At 38.1% G+C, this 24990-nt stretch overlaps 1 protein-coding gene across 1 annotated transcript in view; it reads left to right on the top strand.

Annotated features, from left to right (window-relative positions):
* Positions 1 to 1696: 1696 nt before the first annotated feature.
* The window catches only part of LOC136878813 (hypoxia-inducible factor 1-alpha inhibitor), a 49008-nt gene continuing 25714 nt past the window's right edge, over positions 1697 to 24990 (top strand). Inside the window, exons 1-4 of the mRNA XM_067152308.2 lie at positions 1697 to 2408; positions 8460 to 8719; positions 13123 to 13271; positions 21740 to 21885. Of these exons, the coding sequence (XP_067008409.1) occupies positions 2292 to 2408; positions 8460 to 8719; positions 13123 to 13271; positions 21740 to 21885 (672 nt within the window). The 5' untranslated portion in view covers positions 1697 to 2291. The remainder of the gene's footprint in view (positions 2409 to 8459; positions 8720 to 13122; positions 13272 to 21739; positions 21886 to 24990) is intronic.

The following is a 24990-nucleotide window of genomic DNA, read 5'->3' as shown; positions in this document are numbered from 1 at the left end:
TATTTGTGTGTGAAGTTTTTGGTGTTATTTATGCGTTTTCAACGAGTTGACATAATTAAATAGTAGCGTGTGTCATTCCTTGATATCTCCTCTCAACATGAGGAGAAAGGTATGTGCTGTGTTTGGCTGCAGTAACTATGAAGTAGAGAAGAATTCGCGGTCTTTTTTACCCTTCCGTCGTGACAAGAAAATGTAAGTAATGTGTTTGCATATATATTCTTCCAGTGACAAAGAGATTTTTATAGTACTTCATAATCTTCTGACCTGCTCGACCCATATTTTAACTGGCTGAAAATATAATACGCATATTTGATTGCATAGTGCAGCAGTTAAACTTCAATACCGATGTGTTGTTGTAGGTGTGATTTGTAGGTTTCGTCACAGAAGTGATTTCGATAAGGTGTACAAGAAAGAAGGGACGTAACGCTTATATAAGAATTATAAGATCTGTTCAGATCATTTCCAGGCCAGCGACTTTAAAAATCCTCGACTATACAGCCAAGGGTATGTTACATTTTTACTCTTTGTACGTAAATATTTCTCCAAGCATCACTATCGACAACATTTTCATACTTTTCGTTCTTTTATCCCTCTTTTCAGATTAAAGCCGGGATTTTATAGATTTTCTTTCTGTTAGTAGGCTTCATGTTAAGAGGAAAATTGTCCAGCTTTGAAATGTTAGTTCATTACATCATGTGTGTAAGGAATGTGTCGATATTTTTATTGACAAGTGTCTTAATGTGATGATACAATGTTTTTTTAAATAAGAAAAAAGACAAATCTAACCGTAAAAGTTCAGGCAGGAATGCTAAAGCAAAAAAAAGTAATGCATAAATGAAAGATGAACCCATTTCACAGCAGTCTATTTCACATCTTGTTTATATGTCTAATTTCAGTCTTTAAATAATAACCTTTTAAATAATTCTTCATTCATTTATCCAGAATTGCTTTAGCAACGTCGAAGTTAATATCTCAATAATACTTTCTTTCGAGACGTAATTTATTTATCCATTTTCGTATATGCATTTCCATAGATATTTGAATTTAGCGCGATTTTTCAGGTCAAGTCACTAGGAGCGCCACCGTCGAACTGTCTCCCATTTTAACAAGGCTAAATGCGTAAGTGTCGCGTATTGTCTCTACTGTATTTGCCTCTAGTCAGGTCGAAACATGTACTTTTATAATGTAATGTTTTAGACAAACCATTTGTAATGGTAACAACTTTGTTGAATAGATGGAAAATTGTATATGTAATTCATTTAAAGAATTATCTTTATAGCCAAGTCAAAAGGAACCGATTATGAAATTTATTACATGTAAAAAACAATTGATAGGGAAACTGCCACCTGAGCGACAGCCTAAATGCAGATCAGTGATGACTGATTGGTATTCTCTGTACAACACTCGAAGGGTTACATTTCCTTTTATGTCGTCTTTTCTTTATCTTAACCGTGAAACTTTATCAACCCATCCGTTTACCGGAGCTCACTTGTGGCCCTGTAGGGACTTGAACCCGTAAGTCGCTTGGCAGGTATGGCTCACTTCACAAGGTTGTCATGAGAACAAATGGGGTCATGCGAGCAGCTGCTGTATGTAAAATTTCATATCTGAGTAACGACCGAGGAGGAAATTAGAGGCATTCCTCAGACCTCATATTTCCTCGGACGAGAGGTGTTCGTGTAGACGCACACGTACGCCAGTATCTCAGTGGAAGGGGGGACGATCGATATAAAAAATACTTAGCGCTCCGTCTCCTCGAGCAGATGCACTCGGGGACTCCGGTCTCAGGCAGTGCTTATAGGCATTCCGGTGTAGTCTAATGTTAACGGGTAGTGTTCTCTTCGGGACTGAAGTGAATGGATAGTCAGGAAAATACGTAGGCTATACAATAAATTACCTTAATAATCTCTGTGGCATATCATCGTAGATCTGACGTTGAACACTTGACTAAATCGAAGTATCTATGCAAAAATCGATTGTTTTTGAAGTGGCTTTTGAGTAGAGTGTTAACATGTGACTGATGAAAAGAAATTGTTTTTTTTTAATAAATGAATAGCAGTTAATTTATTATAACATAATGGAGGTATTCTTTGGTAGAGTACAAACTGATGGACTCTGAGAGTACTGAAGTGTTCGTAACTTCGAAATATAGATAGCGCCGATTTTATTAATTGTGGCTTTAAAAAAATAGGAATCAGTACAAATCAGAGAACGTGTGTACGTGACATTTGGTCTTTCCTGCATTGCTGAAGACATCCTAGCGAGAGCAGCACTGTGCTGTAAATACAAACATGGCGGAGAAGAAAGGGTGGGATCCGAGTCAGCTAAGAAAATATGACATCCATTTGGATGAAATACCAAGACTGAGTATAACAGACCCTAGAGTTGATGAACTCATATCAGAAAATGTAAGTATTATCTGTTGCTTGCTGCCATTCTTCAAATTAGTTGTTCCGAGCAGCCGTAAAAGCCTTGTGCTGCACCGTGTAACCTAACTCTACGACCAGAATCATATTTTGGCTATTACGTTGCACTGGTTTTTAGTTGACTGAAAAATACAAGATTTCATTCATTCTCATTGTTTAGGTTATATGTTCTTTTTTCGATGTTATTATAAGTGTGCAGTGCCTTGCAGCGCGATGATAACACAGAACAAGCTTGACAGCTTGCGCTGATCTGCGGAACGAGCAAGTCCATAGACGACAAAAATGTGAAATTGGTAGTGTAAGAGATTGTGTTCATTGAAGTAGAGTTTATGATGCTCTTGAGCAATTGAATAACTTTCTCATATTTTTATCTCGTAGTAGTAGTAGTAGTAGTAACAGGCTAGTAATAATATTTTCTGCATTTTTATGGTTTCGGCATAAGAGTTCATGACAAGCAGTTTCAGAATTTTAAAATCATATCCTCCAGGCAAAATTACTAAAACCTGAGCTTCACCTGATAATATACGTACCGTATAATTGACATTGAAATTACATGGTGAGGGTTCAGTGCTCTTCCATTCTTAGTTTACCTACAGTTGTTTTGAAATACAGTTTGTTCAGTCGCCACTGATTTGCATTTAGGTTGTCGTCCAGGTGGAAGTTTCCCTTTCAGTTGTTTCTAGTCTTTTCTTAAATGATTTCAAAGTAGTTGGAAATTTTTCAAATTTCTCGCTTGGTAAATTATTCCAGTCCCTAATTCCTCCTCCTATAAAAGAATATTTGACAGTATTTGTCCGTGAATTCCAACACTATCTCAATATTATGATCTTTCCTAATTTTAAAAACTGCGCTCAAGTTTATTAGTCCACTAATGTCATTCTATGCCATCTCGCTGGTTACAGTTCGGAACATACTGCTTAGTCAAGTTGCTCGTCTCCTTACTCGCAAGTCTTTTCAGCCCAACGTTTGCAACATTCGTAACACTACCATACTTATTCTTTTTGTCAGAAATCACCCACAACAAATAGTGCTGCTTTTTTTTTGGATCTCTTCCAGTTCTGGAATCAAGTGATCCTGGTGAAGGTCCCACACGCTGGAACCATATTCTAATTTGTGTCTTACCAGCGACTTGTATGCCCTCTGCTTTACGTCCTTACTACAACCCCCAAGTACCCTCATGACCATATGAAGTGATCTGTAACTTTTATTTACAACTTTGTTAATGTGATTACCCCAATGAAGATATTTCTTTATATTAACACCTAGGTACTTCACAGTGATCCTGATGAGGTACTTTCACTCCATGAAACAATACTTAATTTTCCTCTTGGGAAACTTACAACCTGACGTTTTCACCTCGTTTACCATCATATCGTCTGCAGTCCATCTCACAACATTGTTGATCTTTTTGCAGTCACTTACAGTCCTGTAACTCTACTGTATATAGTATAGGCCTATGATTCAGTTTGTTTTTACTGAATACATTTTGTTTTTAAAATTAATACCATCTACTTCAGTATTGCTCCCACATATCATGCCAGTGACACTCATTTCACCATGTGGGTATCAGACGCGGGGTGGAAATAGTGTGTTCATTAGAACATACATCTATGGTTCATGAATGCATATTACGAGAATTTTCCTTTTGGTGTACCTTACAGAATTGTCACTGGCTTTAATCCCCATCATTGGATATGGGATTTTGGAACTGAAATGTTGCATCCTTATGGTTTGGATCCCCGTAAACTGGAGGTCCCTTGGCTATTATAATCACATTATCAATAGACTAGTAATACTACAAATTGCTTGCTTTTAGCTTTGCTAGTGTACATTGAAATTGCTTCACAGGAATGGGTCCCTGAATTATATTTTGTTGTTATGAGTTCAGTGGGTTACTGATCATATTTTACATAAGAATGCAGTCCCTATCTTAAATTTTTCGATATGGCACCGGAAGTTTGCTGACAAGTGAAGTGTGAGTATCATCTACATACAGTTGTGATGATGATGATGATGATGATGATGTATAGATCAGTTTAAGGGAATAAAACAAAGTAAATTTCAGTGCAACATTAATCCATTTCAGGATGACATATTGCATAATGTAATTGGTTAGACGCTTGCCAACTGTACTCAGTACGTTTAGTTGACCTTTAAGAGTTTTCAAATATAAGATATCCATGTCTGTATATTTACTGGAAGCCCCCAAGGCAAAATTCTGGCTCTCTGGCAATTCTTGAAACCTTGACATTTGAAAGGATGTTAAATGCATAGCAGAATTTTTATTTTAAAAATTGTAATTTTTTTTTTATCTTTTCAGTCATGTAGGACTACGATTAACACTTGTCAGCCTTTTGGGAATTCCAGTACTCCTTCATCTTTGTGGAGAATACAGTTCTTTGCTCTTCAGACCACTTTGTGCCAGTTTTTCTTCACTTTTTTTGCAAGATCCTTTATTCTGTATACCCAGGGCTTGAACTTAATTCTTTCTTGAATCAGTGCCTCAAAGACAGCGGTCAGATCCTCCTCCAGTGCAGTTTCTGAAATGGGACATTTTCAAACCAGGAGAAGATCAAGAATTCTACATGATGTTAAGCGTTCGAGAGAGACTGCAAAACATGAGATGGCGTATCCTGTTAATAATAGAGAACTTTTCAAATTTCGAGTAGGCCTACAGCTCTGCATTTGATCTCAAGCAGTATTTGCCTTCAGAATTTTGACGTTATCATCATCATCATCATCGAAAAAAGGCATTTGACCCAGTCATCATGATCTTCATTCAGAATGATCCCGCTAAAGGAGTTCCGGGTAGGGTAAATAAATTAGTTTCGGTTGTTCCCTAGAGGAAGCTGTTTGTTTAGGTCCTGCTCAGTTGTTTATAATCTCTCAGAAACTCACTTGGTTAAATATGTACAATTATACAAGGAATTCTACTTAATAATGGTAGTGTTTCTGAATAGGAATGGTATGTCTCAGGGTTCTGTTTCCTCATGCTGTTATTATATATTTTATTTTTTAAATAAATGTTGATAAGCATTTGCTGATGATGATCCAGTTTTCCATTTTCAGTGACAGTGCATTTCAAAATATGAATCATGACAGACTACAAGTCTAAACTGGTGAGCTGGTAGTAATTTGATATTCAGTGCTTTAAAATGGTATACAGTGATTGCTTCGGGTTTGTTAACTGAGGGATATATCTCGAATTGTAATTAATGGTTTGGTTGTTTCATTCAGTCATCCTGTTATAGTCAGTTCCTAAAAATAACAGCACATTATTTTGAACAGAATACATTGATCAATTTGTAAATACAACTGTGTCAATTATCTCAAACCCTGGCAAATGATTTTGTATTTACTAACTACTATATGGAAGCTATGCCTTTGCTGGCGGGACGAATTATTGTAAAAATCATTGTCAATTCCTTCAAAAAAATCGTCACTATCATCGTCATCCAGATCAAACAAACAATTACGAATTTCACTACTTCCAGACAATTCACTCATTTTGCGCCACGAAAGCTAATGCACATCGGACAACCACAGCAAGCACAACAGAATGACCGTCTGCAAAGCGTTCTCGTTTTTCCACGTGTATACCGCACACTCTGTCACACTAAACTACTTCAGAAATGTGCTGTATTTATAGAGTAGAGTTTCCTCTTCAACATGATCCCAGATATGTCGTAAAGATGTTGAGAGAGTCAAGGCGCTATCTCGAAATTAGTCAGCACTGGCATAATGCATCTCGATAGCGACTCTGCCGGTTGAGTAACAGGGAAATTAGTCGCAATCGCGACGACTGCCGGTTCCAGGGTTAACTATTTGATGCCTGCTGCCATTTCTTGATGGATACAGTACTTTTGTATCCATCTCCTGGCACAGGCCAGAGTAAAGTGTAGCTTTCACCGAAGTCCCAGTCTCATCCATGGCTATGACAATATGGAAGCTGCTGGGGTATGGGTGGTGCTGAGTAATGACATTCGGAGCACGACTAGTGCATCCGAGTGTTATGAAAGGTGTTGCCCATAGGGTCAGTCGTGCTGTAATAGCACTTTCTGACCCAGTGAGGAAAGCAATGACAAACTACCGCACTCCTCGTCTTGCCTAGTACGCCTCATTTTGGTGCTGCCATTGGTTTTTGCAGTTTCCTTATAACCGCATAACCTTTGGTGGTGCTATTTTTAGGATCCAACCAGCCTCTGGGCTGATGACCTAACAGACAGACATTTGACAGAGCATCTGACACGAGAACTATAGACCTTGCTGTGCCCAGATGATATTGTTTGGTTTGTGAAACATGTGAAGAGGTGAGCCAGCTTTAAAACAATGGAGAGCATTGCTAGAGAGAGACATATTCAGGATCAGTCATAAGAAGAGAGAATACACGTTCTGCAACTTTACAGAGCCAGAATTGTTTGGTCTGGACAGCACCGTCTTCCTACCCGGCAAACTACTGATGATTAACAGGTACAGTTATAAGAAATAAATTAACAATACAATATATCAAGTAAATATTACATCAGTCGTGGGACTAGTTTCAACCACTTAGTGGCCATCTTCAGCCACTTAGTGGCCATCTTCAGCCCAATAAAAATTAAACAGATTATGTGATAACTAAAACATATGTATACCAGACAAAGATAATGTTGCAGGAATAATTATAACATTAAAATACATATAATAACCAAATTTGTGATTATGATCTTCTTGTCATAATATGATGTCTTTAAGCTGACTTAGGATCTCAGGCAAAGTAGTATATCTCTAATGTCTGATGTAGAATCTACATGTCGTTGACTACTGGAGTGCACATTAAACGCATGCGTGGATCCTTCATTATCACTGCTGTTTGTGAGAGACTGGAGGAAAGATAAATGCTGGTATGGACATGTCGAACGGCGTGATAAAGGTCATCCTGTACAGTAAGCTCTTGCCTTTGCTGAACCAAGAAGAGATGAAGGATGCCCAAGAGCAACGTTGTGGCATAACATGCTACGAATGTTCTCGGCAACAAAAAAAATACAAGTAGTATTCTTCCAACCTGGCCTCGTCTGATTGCAACTATCTCTTGTGTGTTCTTGTGAGTTTAGTTGCTTGTTAAACATCTGTAGGTGTGGTAGTCGGAGAAAAGCTTGTAGAACTAGCTCCATTGCTCCATACTATCACCTATATAGACATTGCAGTGCTATTACTTTATCTAGCAACCTCCTTGTGAAAATTAAAATTTATAATTCCACCTTACTGTCATGGTCTTTACTGAAAAGACTACATTAGACTATATTCGTGATACATGTTTTGTCCTCTTATGGGACATCTTCAGTCACACAAACAAACATTGAAAAGAAGGTGAGGACACATTAAAATAAGTTAATGAAAAGGCTTTAAATCTTGTGATGCGATGTGTTGGCGTCTTGTCAATCTTGAATCTTAAAATGATATGAACCATAAAGTCCAGTTAAAACGCAGATTAAAATGTTGTTATATGCATAGAATTGCCCAGTTATAAAACAACATGAGTGGCTATGAGAATAAAATTATATGCATATTGTATGTAAAATAGTGGGATGATAATGACACATTAAAATAGCTTCCTTGATTAGATGAAGAAGGTGGAGTTATGTTGATGATGCAAGTTGAACTTGATTGTGTGTTGACGATATGGGCCTAAAAAAAGAAAAAAATATGAGTGAACTGAAGAAAAACTATCAGTACTTGCTCATAGTTATTTCTCTTAAAGAAACTTTTGCTGTCTCGTGATCACTGTAGACTGTTTATTAATTTAATATTTTATATTATTAATGGAATACTTACCTTCTTCCAAAGTATGCTGCTGATTCTAATGAAATATTTGTGTTTGTAGGGAACCCTGATGCCATTTCCTTTCAAAATCATTGCTGTTCTGTGAATTGTTTTAAGCTAATCAGTGATGTGCAGCTCCGTTTTTGATCTGAAATTGTTTTGGTGTTGTATCTGTATTTGCTCAACCTTTCAAACTATTGTCAAATTGTGATTTTGTTCACTTGATTTCAGAAACCTGTTGTTATAACTGACTCGCAGCTGGTTTCATCAGCTTCAAAATGGGATCTCGACTATCTGGAGCAGAACATGGGTTTTGGAGATTTTACGGTCTTCCTGTCACGTAACCACAAATTCAAATATTTTGACGATAAGAAATCTGCAGTTCTCTCTGGAGACAGCAAGTTGGAGTTCCAGCCACCCACACGCAGGATAGATATGAAACTGACTGAATTCTCCAAACGTCTGAAACAGTGGAAAAGAGGGGATGAGAGGTAAAGTATTAGTGTAGCGAGTAGAAGAGAACATGTGAGCTCTTACGTTGTTTACTGTTGGCCAGTATAGGTACTGAGGTGCCTCATCAACTAGCGGCAGCACCATTTCTATTTGGGGATTGGTATGTGAAGTTGTAATATGATTATGTTCAGTAGGGTTGTTCTATGAAGGTAAGAACCTAAAAGTTTTGTATTAATTGGTAAGTAAAGGTGGGGATGTGTATGAATTATTCATTTAGTTAGTGTAGAGTGCAGATCCTATAAAGCTTATAAATATGATACAAACATACTGAGGAGGAAAAAATACCTGCTTGACACACATTTGGCACCCTTGCTGGACAGGGAAGGAACAAGTGACAAACGAATCATATCATATGATTTGGTTTGAAGTTGTCCACCCATTCAGTACGAACACATGTGGATACAACTGTATCTTAGTATCAGTTATATCCTAATTTTTTAAATTTTGATACTAGTTTCGACCTTCTGGTCATCATCAGCCATCGTAATCATTGGTACATAAAAACATTAAACACCTGAATCTGCCTAAAAACATGAATCCTAGATAAACTAAATACACATAAAAACACTCCAAATAAATCTGCGTAGTGATCTTGACAGTGACGATCAGATAGTCATAATTGTAAAGGGTAACAGTCTTGATTTAACATCGGTGCATATAACAACTGTCCTTGAATGAAGCTTATAACTTGTAGTCACCAAAACGGAGGTGTGTGACCATGAATGAGGGGGACATCCATAAAATAGATTCTTCCAGACCAATAAAAGTGTTGAGGTGGTTTTCAATGGATTGTGGCCAGATGACAGGATGCGCTGTGTGATGAACATTCCCTTGAAGCTACTGGTGAGGGGGACATTGTTTCTGATTTCAGAAATACACACCAGATCCACGACAACCGCCTCAACAATTTTATTGGTCTGTGACAGTGGTGTGCGGTGAACACATTCGTTACCCCAGCTGCTGTTCCTTTTTAACAATTTTCTTTATGTCACACCAACACAGATAGGTCTTATGACAATGATGGGATAGGAAAGGGCTAGGAGTACGAGGAAGCAGCATTGGCCTTAATTAAAGTACAGCCTCAGCATTTGCCTGGTGTGAAAATGGGAAACCACGGAAACCATCTTCAAGACTGCCAACAGTGAGGTTCAAACCCACTATCTCCTGAATGCAAGCTCACAGCTGCGCGACCTTAACCTTACGGCCATTTACTCAGTGGAATTTTTTTTAAAAGCAGTCGCATCTCCACCACAAAGCCAACATTACTATTTTATAAACTCACTCGATAACTAGGTGAAAATACCGTATTTACTCGTGTATTAGCCCCCCCCCCCCCTTCCCTGCCTTTTCAAGACGAGGAAAAGAAAAAATATATCTCGCACACAAGACCCCCATCGTAATTCGTCAGAGAACAACAACGATTCCGCTTCAAAGCGGGCACAAGTCTTATTGTAGCTCTGATGACCGCACAAATTTGTGAATAGTTTCGTCCATACGATCCACGCAATGAAAACACGCATCGAAGTCATGCGGTACATCTGTGTTTCATAATTAAGAAATGTCCGCCTCTGTACTGTAGGCCTACTGCAGCTCTGATGTCACACAAAGAGGCGAATAGTTCATGTCTGACCTGCGCGTTGCAAGCATGAATCAGTCTTGCTATATGTCTGTGTTTTGTAGTTAAGAATGTCCGCCAGCATAATGGTTAGCACAATTAGCTGCTGTTCTCGGGAGTCTGAGTTTGATTCCCGGTACCATACTGCCAAAGATTTACGAATGGCAGGAAGGTTGATATGCAGTAAAAATGGTAGATGTAACTCCCCTCCACTGGGGGTGTGTCAAAAAAAAAAGAACTGTAACACCTCAGGATGAGGAAAAGAGTTTACTTTAGTTGAGTATATTCACGGTTGTTGCTATTAATATAGCAGGCGAGATCATTAACAAAGTGATCATTTAATATCCCGTAACACAGGCCAATATACTGTAGGTATTTTTTTGGCGACAAGCAAGTTTAACCTCTTAACTGGGTATTATTGATGTGCTTGGTGTAACCTGCCCTGTGTATTTTTTCAGCAGATTGTTGTTACACAGCAGGATAGGCAGAAAAGTTAGTCATATCATTCACCTGTGGTACAAAAAGTAAAAAAAAAAGCATTTTAATTAATAAATTTTAATGTTGGAGACATTTTTAACCATTTTTACATTAACTGCAAGGTCATTTACCTGGTTGGAATTTGAGAGTTTGGCCCATATTTTACAGCCGAAAGTTGAAACAAATAAAAGCAAAGGGTATTTATAAATATCATATCATGCATGTGACATTCTGAACCATTTTTCTTTAACTGCAAGGTCATTTACCTATTCGAAATTTGAGTGTTTTGTTCATATGTTCATATGTTAGCACCTAAAATTAAAACAAAAAAAAAGAAAGGAATATTTACGAATTACACATCATGCTAGTGACATTGTGAAAGATTTTACATTAACTTCACGGCCAGTTACGTCATTTACCTCGCTAGAACTGTTTTTTGGCTTATGAACTATCCCCTGCAGAATTAGAAGTCCAATTAGAGATTTTATCTGAGTTAGATTTGTATCCACCCAATCTCTCGCTCGTGACCGTAGTTTCAAGTTCGGATAGGCTTCTAAAAACTGTTTAGCATACACATGGGTCTGTTCGGCAATAAGTTGAAACATGTCATTTTCTATGAACTGTTCAAAATATTCCAACACATTGGATTCATCGTCGAAGTCCACATTTACACCACTAGCACCAGAAAATACGAATTTCTGACGTGAAACACCACGCGGCGGGAAAGGTTGAAACATGTCTAGCACCTGGTCTTCATCCGATACGTCATATTGTTTATCTTGTTCTTCATTCTCATTCTCTGAACCACTTTCACTATCAGACTCATCATCATCTGTATCAAGCCACTCATCTTTGGAATTCTGAGAACATAAATCATCACAATCGTTTTCTAAGTGTTGAATAATCTCGTTTCCTTCGAGCTTTTCGAACTTACGCCTTGAACTAGATGCTGCCATATTTGGCCTACTGCGGACAAGTAACACCGTACAGTTGTAAAATAAAAACCAACAAGCTTCAAGAAGCGTGATATGTGGTATTTGCTGCCATAGTGCAGGATAAACATCAATTAAGACACGACGCGGCAAAGTAGCTCGTCATACCCAGGAGATATTCGCGGTAAAAGATGAGTACGTATATATTCGTCATGCCCATTACCCTGTAACATTCAGCATACGAATATATACGTCATGCCCAGTTAAGAGGTTAAAACATGATAAGAACAATCCAATTATAACTATTGTTTTACTCACCAGTGTACCTAAAAAATATTAATATTGATTTTATGTCCCCACTTAGGCTCACTTTTAAAGATTTTTGGAGACATTAAACAAAACAAAAGGGTATGCGTTAATAAAAATGGAGACAACGAACGTACAAAATTAAACATTACAGTATTATAATAAAACTCGTTACCGCCACACCTGTAGATATCCATAAATGCGGCAAACTTTCCTGTTTATTTTTATTTTTTCCATCGTGGAACTTTTGACACTATCCGGGTGATATCCTAAATAATGCAGTCTCTCCTACCTCATTTACAGCTGTTTAGGTAAATCCTGATGTGATAAATGTAGAGAACAAGCATGAAGTACACTTACTCTGGCTTTCAAGAGTCGCAGTTATCAAAAGAATGCTTCCAGTCACTATGCGTTATATTCAGAAGTACAGCTCGTAACATACGCTGGTGGTTTGGCATGCTTTCTACAGCATGGCTTCTGCTAGACATACACCAACTGGGAATATCAGAGACCATCTCCAGAAACCATTTAGGAATAGATTCACATTGTTAGGACTCTATAGTCGGGAGTGAAACTATTTTTAAAAGGTTCAGAAAGACGGGACCTCGAATGCTCTCGATTGCAGTCCATGGCCGTGAAGATGTCACTTGGAATGATGATACGGTGGTAGCAGGGAAGTTGGCGGCACAAGACGATAATTAAAATGAAAGCAGTGATCAGGTTTACTGTGTGGTAGGCCTACTGCTTACCTGACAGAGACAAATGACTGGCCATTAAATTACTTTGTATCAGTATTGCATAATATGATAATACAAGCCCCTTATGCTTTTTTTCTACGGGGTTGAGTATGAAGTAAGACGAATCTTCGTAGCGAGTTTGTACGACCGTATGCCCTTCATGACTTCAACATCGTCAGAGGAACTAATTGATTACAGTGTATTATGATGCATGAACATTAAGCACATGTTGTACATTTTATTTATTGTTAACCTATCTTGATTTTTTGTGTTTTCTTCTGAAAGATTTCAATATTTGTCTCATCTCTGTGTAGGATGTACCTACAGCAAGCTTTGAACAACACAGTGGGACCAGCAATTGTTCAAGACTTTTTAAATTTCCGATGGGATTGGATAAATTCCAAGCAGAAGTTGCATAATTGGGGACCTCTCACATCTAATTTATTGATGATATCTATGGAAGGTAATTGATTCAATTAATTTTTGTTTCTCATCTGTCTGGTTGTAAATTGACGTTAATGTAGGATGGAACGATGAGGAATGAGTGCTGATTACTAGTTGCTTACCTATAGCATTTCATTTTGAATTATGGTGCTCCTAACCTAATCCTATGGCACTACAGCCCTGAAGGGCCTTAGCCTACCAAGTGACCGCTGTTCAGCCCAAAGACCTGCAGATTACGAGGTGTCTTGTGGTCAGCACGACGAGTCCTCTTGGCGGTTACTCTTGGTCTTCTAGACCGGGGCCGATATCTTACCGTCAAATAGCTCCTCAATTGTAATCATGTAGGCTGAGTAGACTTTGAACCATATGGTACTCAGTAAGGAAAAATTAAGGGCACCCAGAAAGGGTGAAATCGTAAAATTTTTATTTAAAACTTTTTTTTTGCAGAATTATATATTTGTGACTTTCTTCTTTCGAATACGTTTTGTGCCAGACCTCTGTGACATTTGAAAGGGTGCTAATTTTTATATTATCTGGAGTGCTGCAGATGTCGGGCATGACATATCCTCGAAGTGATGTGACATAATATTACTTTCCATTTGTGAGCGGTGACAAAGACTCCGTTGAAGGTGTTCACGTTTCAGAACATTGTCATTTTTTGCGAGAGGATATCTCTGCTGCAGGAAAGTACAACTTTCAATTGTTAGCCAACCTGGACGGCAGAATGATTCAGAACATAACTGCGTGTGTTTGTTTGTTTTGGTGGCTTCTTTTACAGCAGTATTCAGCTGCTTTGTTTCCGTTCGGTTCTATACATTGAACAAGATGCCTAGACATGGTAATAGGATTTTCAAGGTGCGCAAGAATGTGGGAAAGCCGAAAATCACTGTTGTTATTCCGAACGTTACAAATGAGTGTGCAAACGTGTGTTCCCCAATTGACTATTAAAAGGATGCACAATGAACAACCACAGCACGGTTTGTGTCTAAAAGGAGAGGACACATGGTGCAAATACCATAAAAATGAAGGAAACTGTGACCTCGACCACAAGCACAGTCTCCCGTATGCAGTTGTGGAATCCATAAGGCCAGTCTTCAGAGACTTATCCTACGAAAAACTCCTCCAGAAATGCCTTCACGGTAAAACCTAAAACCCTAACGAATGCTTAAATAATTTGATCTGTACTCAGATACCCAAGGGAGTATTTGTGAGTATAAAAACACTCCATTTTGGTGTTTATGATGCCGGGGCAACATACAATGGGGGCAATATCTGGAAGAGCGAAGTTCTACAAAGACTATGTATACCTCCAGGACACAACACTGACACAAATGTCAATTATAGATAAGGAAAGAAAAAGGAAAGGATATGCAGCAGAAATGGAGCTGGTGAAGCTTGGAAGATAGAAGAAGAAAAGAAGTGTAAATAGAAGATTACAAGATGAGATGGAAGAGAGCCCAGATGATCCTCTGTATGAAGGTGGAATGCATAAGGAACTTTGAGGCTCGTTTCCTGAAAAGTAGTTTTCGTGTATCTAAGGAACATTTATTCGGATGCCATTGAACGTACATCAACCAAACTTGTAGGTGGTATGTAACTAATCATTCTATGTATTTTAACACAAGATGTTTAAAATCAAAGGTACAATTTCTGAATTATGGAACAAAATGTCTTATTTTAAAACCTAAAATTTGGATGTTCACTTAAAAATGTATATTTTCAAAAAAATAGAAGATATAAAAAAAAGATGTCATCTATCGATGTGCGAGGGGCAAATAAATATGTATACAAAAAATGACTTTCCTTGGTTCATAACTTTATGAGAAAATTTTAACATGGCGGACATAACCCCTTCCGGGTGCCCTTAGTGAGATAATTCTCTTTTGTGACCAACAAAGATGAGCACTAACGGAGATGACAGCTGAATTCAGTGCAAGACATCAAATTGTTACCTGCAATGCATGGCTGTGGGGAAACTCCCTTCAGAAATTTTAGGTAATGGGAGTTAGCAGTAACAAACCTTGTGGTTTACATGTTTCATATTATTTTCATGATTGAAAACCCATATTGACAATGAATAAGTAATTCACCTTTATTTTTGACAGAGATCCACATTTTCAATACTATATACAGTGAAACCTCGTTAGTGCACTTCTCATTAACACGTTTTCCCGCTTAGCACGTCGTAAATTCTGATTCCCGATATAAATCCGTATAAAAATATCTCGCTTATCGCGTCACAAATTTTCTCTGTAACTGCACATTATTCATGAGCGTGATTTCCAACTTGGGTAAGAAAGTGTCCTCGCCACAAATGCGTGATAACAGGAAGAGGCCTTCAATTTCTGAACTTCATAGGATAAGTTGCACCTTCGGCGAGCAAGCCGTTAGCCTCAGGAATGTTCAGTTTTGCTTGCCTGTCAGCAGCAAGATTGCAAAATAACACAGTGAGCCTGTTTGTGCTTATATTTCGCATTCTATAGAGAAATTATAGATTTTTCTTTTCTTTTTTTTTTTTTTTTGTTGAGTGGTACAGTAATAATAATAATAATAATTGACGAGCAGACAGCCAGATGGCGTCAAATTGAAATGTCTGCACACGGTAGCTGAGGCCATACGATTATTAGTGGTACAGTGAAGGGTAGTGATAGCCTACATCTGGTTTAGGAACATAATCATGTGAAGTTGACTAGCATGGTGCATATTTGTCTTGTGACAGCCTAGTTATAGATTAGGAAAAACTCTTGAAATTCCTTATTAATGAAGACAAAATTAAAATCTATCAGAAAGTGGACTAGCAACTGCATCTTTAAGTGCACAGAGGTAGCGTGAATGTTGAAACTCGCACCTTCGAGTTTTTACTCGATCATGTGAGTTGGTTCTTGCATTCAAAATGGTGGCCAAAGTCGCAGTCGTACATGGTCGAGTATAAACTCCAATTCATTGTCTAAGAATGTGACCAGAAAATAATATTTAATAACCCACTGGTGCAAAATAAAAGGCTTATATTACCATTTGTTTTAGAAAGAGTGTGATCTGCAATTCTAACCTTATATTTTCATGGGCCCCTGTAGAAATGTTTTCATTTTTGTTGTCGGGTGTTTTTCACATCATTCAGTGCACTGTTGTTATTTTATAATCCCCAGCAGAAAAGGTTTTTATATTTGTTCTCCCATGTTTTTCACACCTTTTAATATTCTCCTCTCATCTTTAAAAATGGTAGATATAGTTTTCACTGTAACTGCGGATACACGACGTAAAATGCCGTCATGTCTGAAAAAATCATATCTAGCGTTTCTTATCTGTGTTGGATAGTTCTTATTCGTGTATTCAGTAGTAAGTTTTCTTGCTTAACACGTTCTTTTTCCTGGTCCCCTGCATAAACGCCTTAATGAGGTTTTACTGTAATATATTTTCTTAATTTAAAGGAATATATAATTATTTAACAGGTAGTTTTGTCCTCTCTTTTAGGACATCTTCAGCTACAAGATAACATTAGAATAAAACTACAATGTGATGTTAGGGTCACCCAGCTGTGAGATTGCATTCAGGAGCTAATGGGTTCAAACCGTACTGTTGGCAGACCTGAAGATAGTTTTCTGCGGTTTCCCATATTCACCAGGCAAATGCTGGTGTTGTACCTTAAGGCCACGGCTGCTTCCTCCCACTCCTAACCCTTTCCTATCCCATTGTTACCATAAGATTTATATGTGTTTGTGTGATGTAAATCTTTTTTTTTTTATCCTACATTTCCACTACGTGAATTCATGTCATTGTAATAATGTCAAGACATCATATGGACAGATTAATTTTAATGTGTGGTTAGTTTTTATCTTAGTTTATGTTTACTTGGTAACAACAGGCAATTTGACTCTTATTTCAAAGTTACGATCTTTAAGTTTTTTAAGACAGAAACTGGCACTGTGGTAACCAAGCAAGAAGTGTTCATCATCTGTCTACACTAAGTCTTCGTCATCTTCCTCATGTTATTGCCATGTGCCAGAACTCGGCATTCTCTATACAGCAGGTGCAAGTGCACCGTGTTTTAAATGGGTTTTCACTTTCTTTGACTGGCATTTCGTCTAGGTCACAGCAAAGTCTTTACATGTGGTAACATCACTGAAGGCAGCAAAATTTTTCTTGTAATACGTACCTTGTGAATACAGTTGAACCTGCTTTATACGTAACTCTGTTCTGCGTAATTCGTATTTGTACGTAATTTCCTTTAGGTCCCGGCAAAATGTAATTTAAAAGCGTGTTAATTAAACCTTATTTATACGTAATCCTTTTATACATAATTCGCTGTTATGCGTATTAAGTGTCAGTGAAATATAACTGAGTTGTGCGTAATTGTAATGAGCACGTGCTTTTTTAAAAGAAACTACTCTATTTACGAAGTTTCCTCTTTGTCGGCATAGGCGGAAGTAGAGCGGTCGGGTCGCGGTGCTGAAACAGAAGAGAAAGAGCTTCACCGAGTGACATTGTTGACCCTTACTTATTGGCGGCGTAACAAAGGCCAACCGAGCGAGTCCCCTTCGCTCTCTATCTCGCTCCTCCTCTACCTTTGTCGTTTTTGATCTTCACAATGCCGCCAAAGGTAAAGATACATTACAGGCAAAGTGAGTGGTTTCGGTGCGGAAACAAAAGAAAATACAGTAAATTTGTTTGAATATCAGAATTTCGATCGTGGGAACAGCGGAGAAGTAAAATGTCCACGGTGCTGGTATCTGGTGTTTACTGTTGAACAGTAGTTATGTCATTCAGTTGCTTTTGATTTGCCATGGAGGACAGTAAAAAGGAAAAGTCATACCCTAGATGAGAAAGTAAAATTTATACGAGAAGTGGACGCCAATCCACACAAAACGAAAACTGAAATTGCTTCAGACTTAGGGATTGCTTATACCACGCTATGTACAGTCATCAGGAAAAGAAACGTTATTTTGGATGAGTTCTTAAAACTGGATTTAAAATCAGCAAAGCGCAGCCGTCAGCAAAAAGGAAGGAACGTAGATTTGAAGAAAGCACTTTTCACATTGTTTCAGCAAAATCGGGCTGCAGCTCCACCAATTAGTGGCGATATGCTGAAGGCAAAAACGATAGATTTAACTGAAATGATGAGTATCACTGCTGATTTCAAGACTTCATCAGGATGGTTGCAAGGATTTAAAGATCGTCATGGAATCACAGGGAGAACAATTTGCGGTGACTCAAAACCTGTGGACGACGTCACAGTGCAACACTAGAAAGAAGAGGTTCTGCCGGGTATCGTAAGCGATGATCAGCCTCCAAACATCTACAATTGTGATGAGACCGGCCTATTTTACAATCTCCTTCCTAATAAAACGTTAGCTGAAAAAGGTGACTCATGCCATGGAGGGAAGAAAAGTAAAATTCGTGTAACAGTACTTCACGCTACCAATGCAGTTGGATCTGACAAACTTCCTCCACTTGTGATAGGAAAATCGAAGAATCCTAGGTGTTTAAAGGGTGCGAAAACAAAACCTACGGAATATGAATCCAACAGAAATGCTTGGATGACTATGCTTCTAATGAAACAGTGGTCAAAAACTAGGCATTAAAATGACAAAAAAAAAAAAAAAGGTCCTTCTTATGGATCGATGTGCAGCACATCCATCTCAAATCGTTCTGGAGAATGTTCGAGTGCAATTTTTCCCTGCTAACTGCACCAGTGTTCTACAACCACTTGATTTGGGCATCATTGCAAATTTCAATGTGCATTACAGAAAAATGCTGGTTTAACATTTAATAACACTGAGTGATGCAGGAAATGAATCTCCCTCCATTAATTTGCTACAAGCCATGGACTTTATTTCGGCTGCTTGGAAGCAGGTTTCATCCTTCACAATCAGCAACTGTTTCCGCAAAGCTTGTGTCATACTAGAAGGGGCTGCCTCTAATAATGGTTATGGGGACAAAATTTTATGTGGCAATGAGCTAACGCTACCGGAGGGTGTAGAATTCGATACTTTTGTGCATTTCGATGATAATCTGGCTGTATGTGGAGAACTACTGGATGAAGAGATTATTGCTAATGTATGTCAACGACGCGGTTGTGATCTACCAGCTACAAGCGATAAGTGTCAGTGATGGAGATAACGACTTGAATCTTGAAACACCTGAACTGAGTGAAGTGTTAAGTGCAATCGATGTGTGTAGGCGTTACATCAGTGCGAAAAGTTGTACTGAAAATGCTTTGAATTCATTACTAAGTTTGAAAAAGGAGGTTTATACTCTTAATGCAAGAAAAGTGAAACAAGCCAACCTATCTGATTTCTTTTAAGGTGGACCAAGTGCAAAATAATATTTTCTCTCTAAATGTTTTTATTATTTGCAAGGATTTACACATGTAGGTCTATTCCATTGGTTTCAGTAAATATGTGATGTATTGTGTATGTCTGATTTCTAAGTAATTCTAAGTTACACGTAGTTTTTTGTCTTCCCCTTGATATACGTATAAGTCAGGTTCAACTGTATTTATGGCCATAAAATTTTGCTCTAAATCAGCAGGTATTTTGTTGGACGCAGATCTCCAGAAGTGGCAGTGGCGTATGCTGAGTCAAACACGTGGGCTACCACTAGACTTAGGTTATCCCTTTTCGATGGTTGGTTTAGTGAATGTCAAGGCCTTTTAAGAGTTTTGAGCTGCAGCCAATAGCCAACGGAGTAGCCTGCTGCATTGTCAAGGCTGTTTCAGAAGCTAATGTCCTGGCCTCTGCTACTGCCAATACTCAACACCTGATCAGTGGAGATGGTAGCCTAAGATTTTTAAATTAAAGTCCGTCTTTGTGGCTAAATGGATAAAATGCTTGCCTTTGCTCCTATCGCCGCGGCTCAGTTCTCAGAATCAACCCCCTTCTACCGTAATTTCTGCGGGCTTGGAGACTGGGTGTTAATGATTTCTTTGCCATTCATTTCATCCTCATTAGGTCACCACCAAACCTATACAGATGCCATGCACTGTGATTATTATTATTATTATTATTATTATTATTATTATTATTATTATTATTATTATTACATATAAATTTTGAATTTTGCAGCATTACCAGTGGTCGTACGTATCATTTATTGGTGTAATAGCTTCCTCGGGAGATCAGTGGTGGTGTTGACCCAAGATTACGGGTTCGATTCCAACCAGCAAAAGAGAACGCTACACCTGAAAGATTACATTTCATTTTAGCAGATCTGCCTATGAAAAGAAAACTGTATTAGCCCTATAACGGTAGTCCTGCAGTGTCTTCCTACAAGGATGTACTGTAGAAGTAACGGGAGTGAAATGTCAGCACTCTTTTATCTATGAGTATAAGGTGAGGAAATATATACGATGAGGAACACATGGCTGTTGGTTAGCAGTGGCGATCTGATAGACCAAAGCCTAGCACACCTGTCCCTCGGTCCCCGCTCCTATCGAGCATGCATCAGCAAGCTGCGCGAGGTGGGTCGAGGGCAGAGGGACGCAGAGTCTGGGCTGCAATATCTTTCTCCGATGCCTTGCCCTCAGAAATATGTGCAAAGTTTTTTCTCATTGCTTTGAAGTTTTGTAAATGGAACAATGTGTCAGATGCTTACAGTATAATGTGCTCTAGATTTCCATCGTTCTCATTTGAGGTTTGGGCTTCATCAATAGCCTTGGTAGCCTTCAGTATACGCCGCTGATAAGTGGGTCTATCTTGTGACATGGCATGGGAAAGTTGTGTGCTAGATCAGCTGCCATATTGTTGGACACTGATCATGTTGCTACATATTTCTTTTGATTTATCGGAATGCTGTCACTCCCCTGTGTTTGGAGTGAAAGGGTCTGTACCCCCTGCATGTCGTAACATGCTACTGAGACAGGAACAACCAAAGAATCTGTGCTTGCTGTCTCGTCTTTTAAGTCCTAAAGCATACCCATGTTTCTATGATTTTCCATGTAGTGGAGAAATATGCATTTCTTATTTTGGTACTGGATAGTTCCTTTATCACACTAGAATGTGCTGAAGTGCACCTGGCTAGATGATTAGCTTTTTGAGATCACTGGGGACAGTTCTTTTAATGGGCTCTGTGGTCAAATGACTGGTACCCTCTATACACTTTATCCCCTTAGAAACTTCAGCAGTAATGGAGATATACAACAACTTAATGATCTTATCCATACGGCATGCATGTTCTTGGGTGCACAGTGAATTTATAAAATATGGTCAAACATCCGGTTAGGTTGAAAAATAATCCTGGTGAACAAATTGTACACACCTGCTTGTTCTGAAATAAATGGCCATTTTTGTTCTCATAATGCCACTGAGTTTTTGAATGGAAGACACATACCCGCTATATTCAAACTAGTCTCTGTCTGCAACAACGCCTCTGCCTACAACTCTCGAGAATCTCAGAGGTTTGCAGATTGCATACTGAAAGGCTTAACAATTTGTAATTAAAATGCATGTATGACCCTTGTGTCTGTGTTTAATGGGGTTTTGTTTGTTTTAGGTAATGTTACGCCTTGTCATTATGATGAACAACAGAACTTTTTTGCACAAGTGAGAGGATATAAACGGTGTATATTGTTTCCTCCTGATCAGTTCGAGTGCTTGTACCCTCATCCAGTATTCCATCCTCACGACAGGCAGAGCCAAGTAAGTATAGGAACCACAAGAAAAATACCTTATATTTGTGAATAATACCCTTACTTAAATTTTAAGAAGAGAAATCTTGAAATGAGTTGTTCCAGTTATGTTTCTTGTTTTTTCTGTAGAAATTTTTATATTTTATATAGGGTAACCTGGTAAAAATTTTACTAGTTTATCTTAACAAGTGCTGATCTTATTTAAACAAACCGTGAAGAAAATAAGGTTATTAAAGCAATAAAAACATGTTGTAGCACACTTCATGATCATTATGCTTACATACCATTTATTTATTTTATTTTATCTTTTCAAATTTTTGTATAAGTTGCTTAAGGCTAGTTATTGTAAAGCACTTGAAAACCCTTTCCCTATTGATGAACATTTTTGTATTGCACACTCTTTCCTCATAAGCTAGATGAACATTTATGTATTGAAAGGTAAATATTTAAGTTTTTCGTTCTGGGAAAAAATCAGCATATTCCTGTGTTACATAATGTTCAAAACAATGATTGATTGTATTTGCTGGCTGAACCAACTCAGTCTCCAACAGTGATAATTTGCATAATGCATTAAACATAAACATGAACATTGTACCTTGGTTCACTGTTGCCTTGTACTGCGTATTGAAAGTTGTGTTTTCATTACAGACATTGTGTGCTTCCTTGTTTGTATCCTTTTTGAACCTATTTGTTGTACTTTTGAATCTATTCAGCCATGGTATAATACAATTTCAAAGCGGTTTGCTGAAGACTTTTCGCCAGAGACTGTAACAGCTTGGTCAGGAACTGCCCTTGGTTATCACTTGGTATTCACTTTAAGAAGCCAGTTTGTTGAGTGAGGATACTTACTGTATGGTGAAACTTGTCAACAACTTTTAGCATAACTCTATTGCTTGGCAGAGCTTTCTGAAACTTACCACAAAACTCTTCTGAAGCATGTTTCAAACTTAGGCCTTAGTCTGTATGAATGGGAATAGTATTCTACAATGGGCACTTTTTCATCTGTTGTGAGAACCATTTTTAGCAACTCTTCACTACATTATGCTCCAACAATATAACAATGAGATCTGTTAAACAATTTCCTAGTTGTGTTATACACACACTCGGTATCCATGTGAGAATTTCAGTACTGTTTAGTGTGGTGCATACTGTAAATATGGTATCACTACTGCACACCCAGCTTCTACTCATTGGCACTATAGCTCTTTTGAGGCCTCACTTCCTGTAGAATAGGGATCAGCGTTGGTGTACATACACATATTGCACATACGGTACATTATACATAGGAAATCTGCCACCTAGGTGTCAGCCCTAAATGCAGATGATTGATTGATTGGATTGATTGATTGATTGATTGATTGATTGATTGATTGATTGTAGTGACCTTAACGATGTACACAAATATTCTGTTTCAGACAGTGAGTAAAGAAATGAATATTACAGATTATGAATCTCGTTGAATCCGTATTGACGGTTGAACTTCTTACTAAATTGTAAAAAAACTATTTTTAATCTTCCTAGTCAATACTATATATTTTTTCGTCCAATTAAGACAAAAGTTCACACATAAATAGACGTGTTTCGATCTGGCATTGGGTCATCCTCAGTAAGACATGTATGATGCTTTAAAAACATAGGAAACACACAAAATGAAATGTTACTTAAAAAGTTTTTTAAAAAGCATGGTGAAAGTTAAAAAACTGTGAAATGTTGATCGTTAAAACAGACTTCAGCTGGAAGTCTTTCTGTTTCAATGCTTTTTGTTGTCCTTTGGTGTGGTTCAGCTGGTATCTGTATACTGTTGGCTGTTTTTGTGTTCCGACCTGGGCTGATATACATAAGCATTATTGAAGTCGAACCGTTTGATTTTAGTGTTACGTGGCCCACTTGTATCACCTGTGTTCTCCGATTATAAAGTCCAGATTGCTGGACTTTTTAACTAACATTTCATTTTGTGTGTTTTCTATGTTTTTAATGCATCATACATGTCTTACTGGTGGCGATTGGTGATTATTATTTAAGAGGAAGCACAACTAGGCAACCATCCTCTATATAACACTAATCAGAGTGAAAAATGGAAGGGGTCCCATACTTAGAGAAATGAAGATATCGGCCAAAGGAAGACAAGGGCCACGAAGGGCGTGAAAATGAAAGACTCCCTAGCCCTCGCAAACCTAATAGCATCGGGGTCAGAAAAGAACAAGAGTTGACCAAGGGAGGTCGGATAGGATAGATGAAAGTGAGGAGCCTGGCACAAGTGGAAGAAATGCCAGGACTCAGCTGAAGGCCCCGTGGTCGCCAACCCACGCTCCAAAGTTCTGAGGCCCCTTTTAGTCGCCTCTTACGACAGGCAGGGGATACCGTGGGTGTTATTCTACCGCCCCCACCCACAGGGGGACATGTCTTACTGAGGACGACCCAATGCCGGGTCGAAGCATGTCTATTTGTGTGTGAACTTTCGTATTAATTTGATGTAAAAATACATAGTATTGACTAGGAGGATTAAAAATCGTTTTGTACAATTTTGTAAGAAGAAATGAATAGGCTATTCTAGCTCAATTTCTTTGAAAATGACAGACAATGAGCAAAAGAGTTTTTTCTTTCTACACAGTAGAATTAATGTTGCACATTGAGAAATGAATGGGTGTGGATCACGGTGTGTAATGATTAGAGCCCGGATTCATATGCAATAAAACGTCCAAAAAATATGCTTGTACATATGCACTAAAAATCTTGAAAATATGCGCAAAAATATGCACTAGAAATAAAACAAAATACACTTACAAACGCATTATTTAATTTTAACTCGGTGCTAAATTGATAAACAGTTTAATTACTTGCAAAATGATGTATGCCAGTAGGTTATCAACTGTTTTTCAATGTTTTCAGGGGTCAGTGACTTTCTGTTGTCGGACAGAATTAATTTATACGCTGAAATGATCGTTCTACATTGACGGACGTAACTGGGCAATACTTGTACACTGTCACTGACTGCTCGGAATATTATTCTGGCAGAGACTGTCTGATCCCATTTATGTGGTTTCTTAATTTCTTCAGTCTTGGGTTTGAGTCCAAAACCGCACTGTGTTTCCTTTTAACTTTTTTTCCACGGACA

Source organism: Anabrus simplex, chromosome 8 (assembly GCF_040414725.1).
Source record: "Anabrus simplex isolate iqAnaSimp1 chromosome 8, ASM4041472v1, whole genome shotgun sequence".
NCBI lineage: Eukaryota > Metazoa > Arthropoda > Insecta > Orthoptera > Tettigoniidae > Anabrus > Anabrus simplex.
This window is presented reverse-complemented; position numbering and strand designations above follow the sequence as displayed.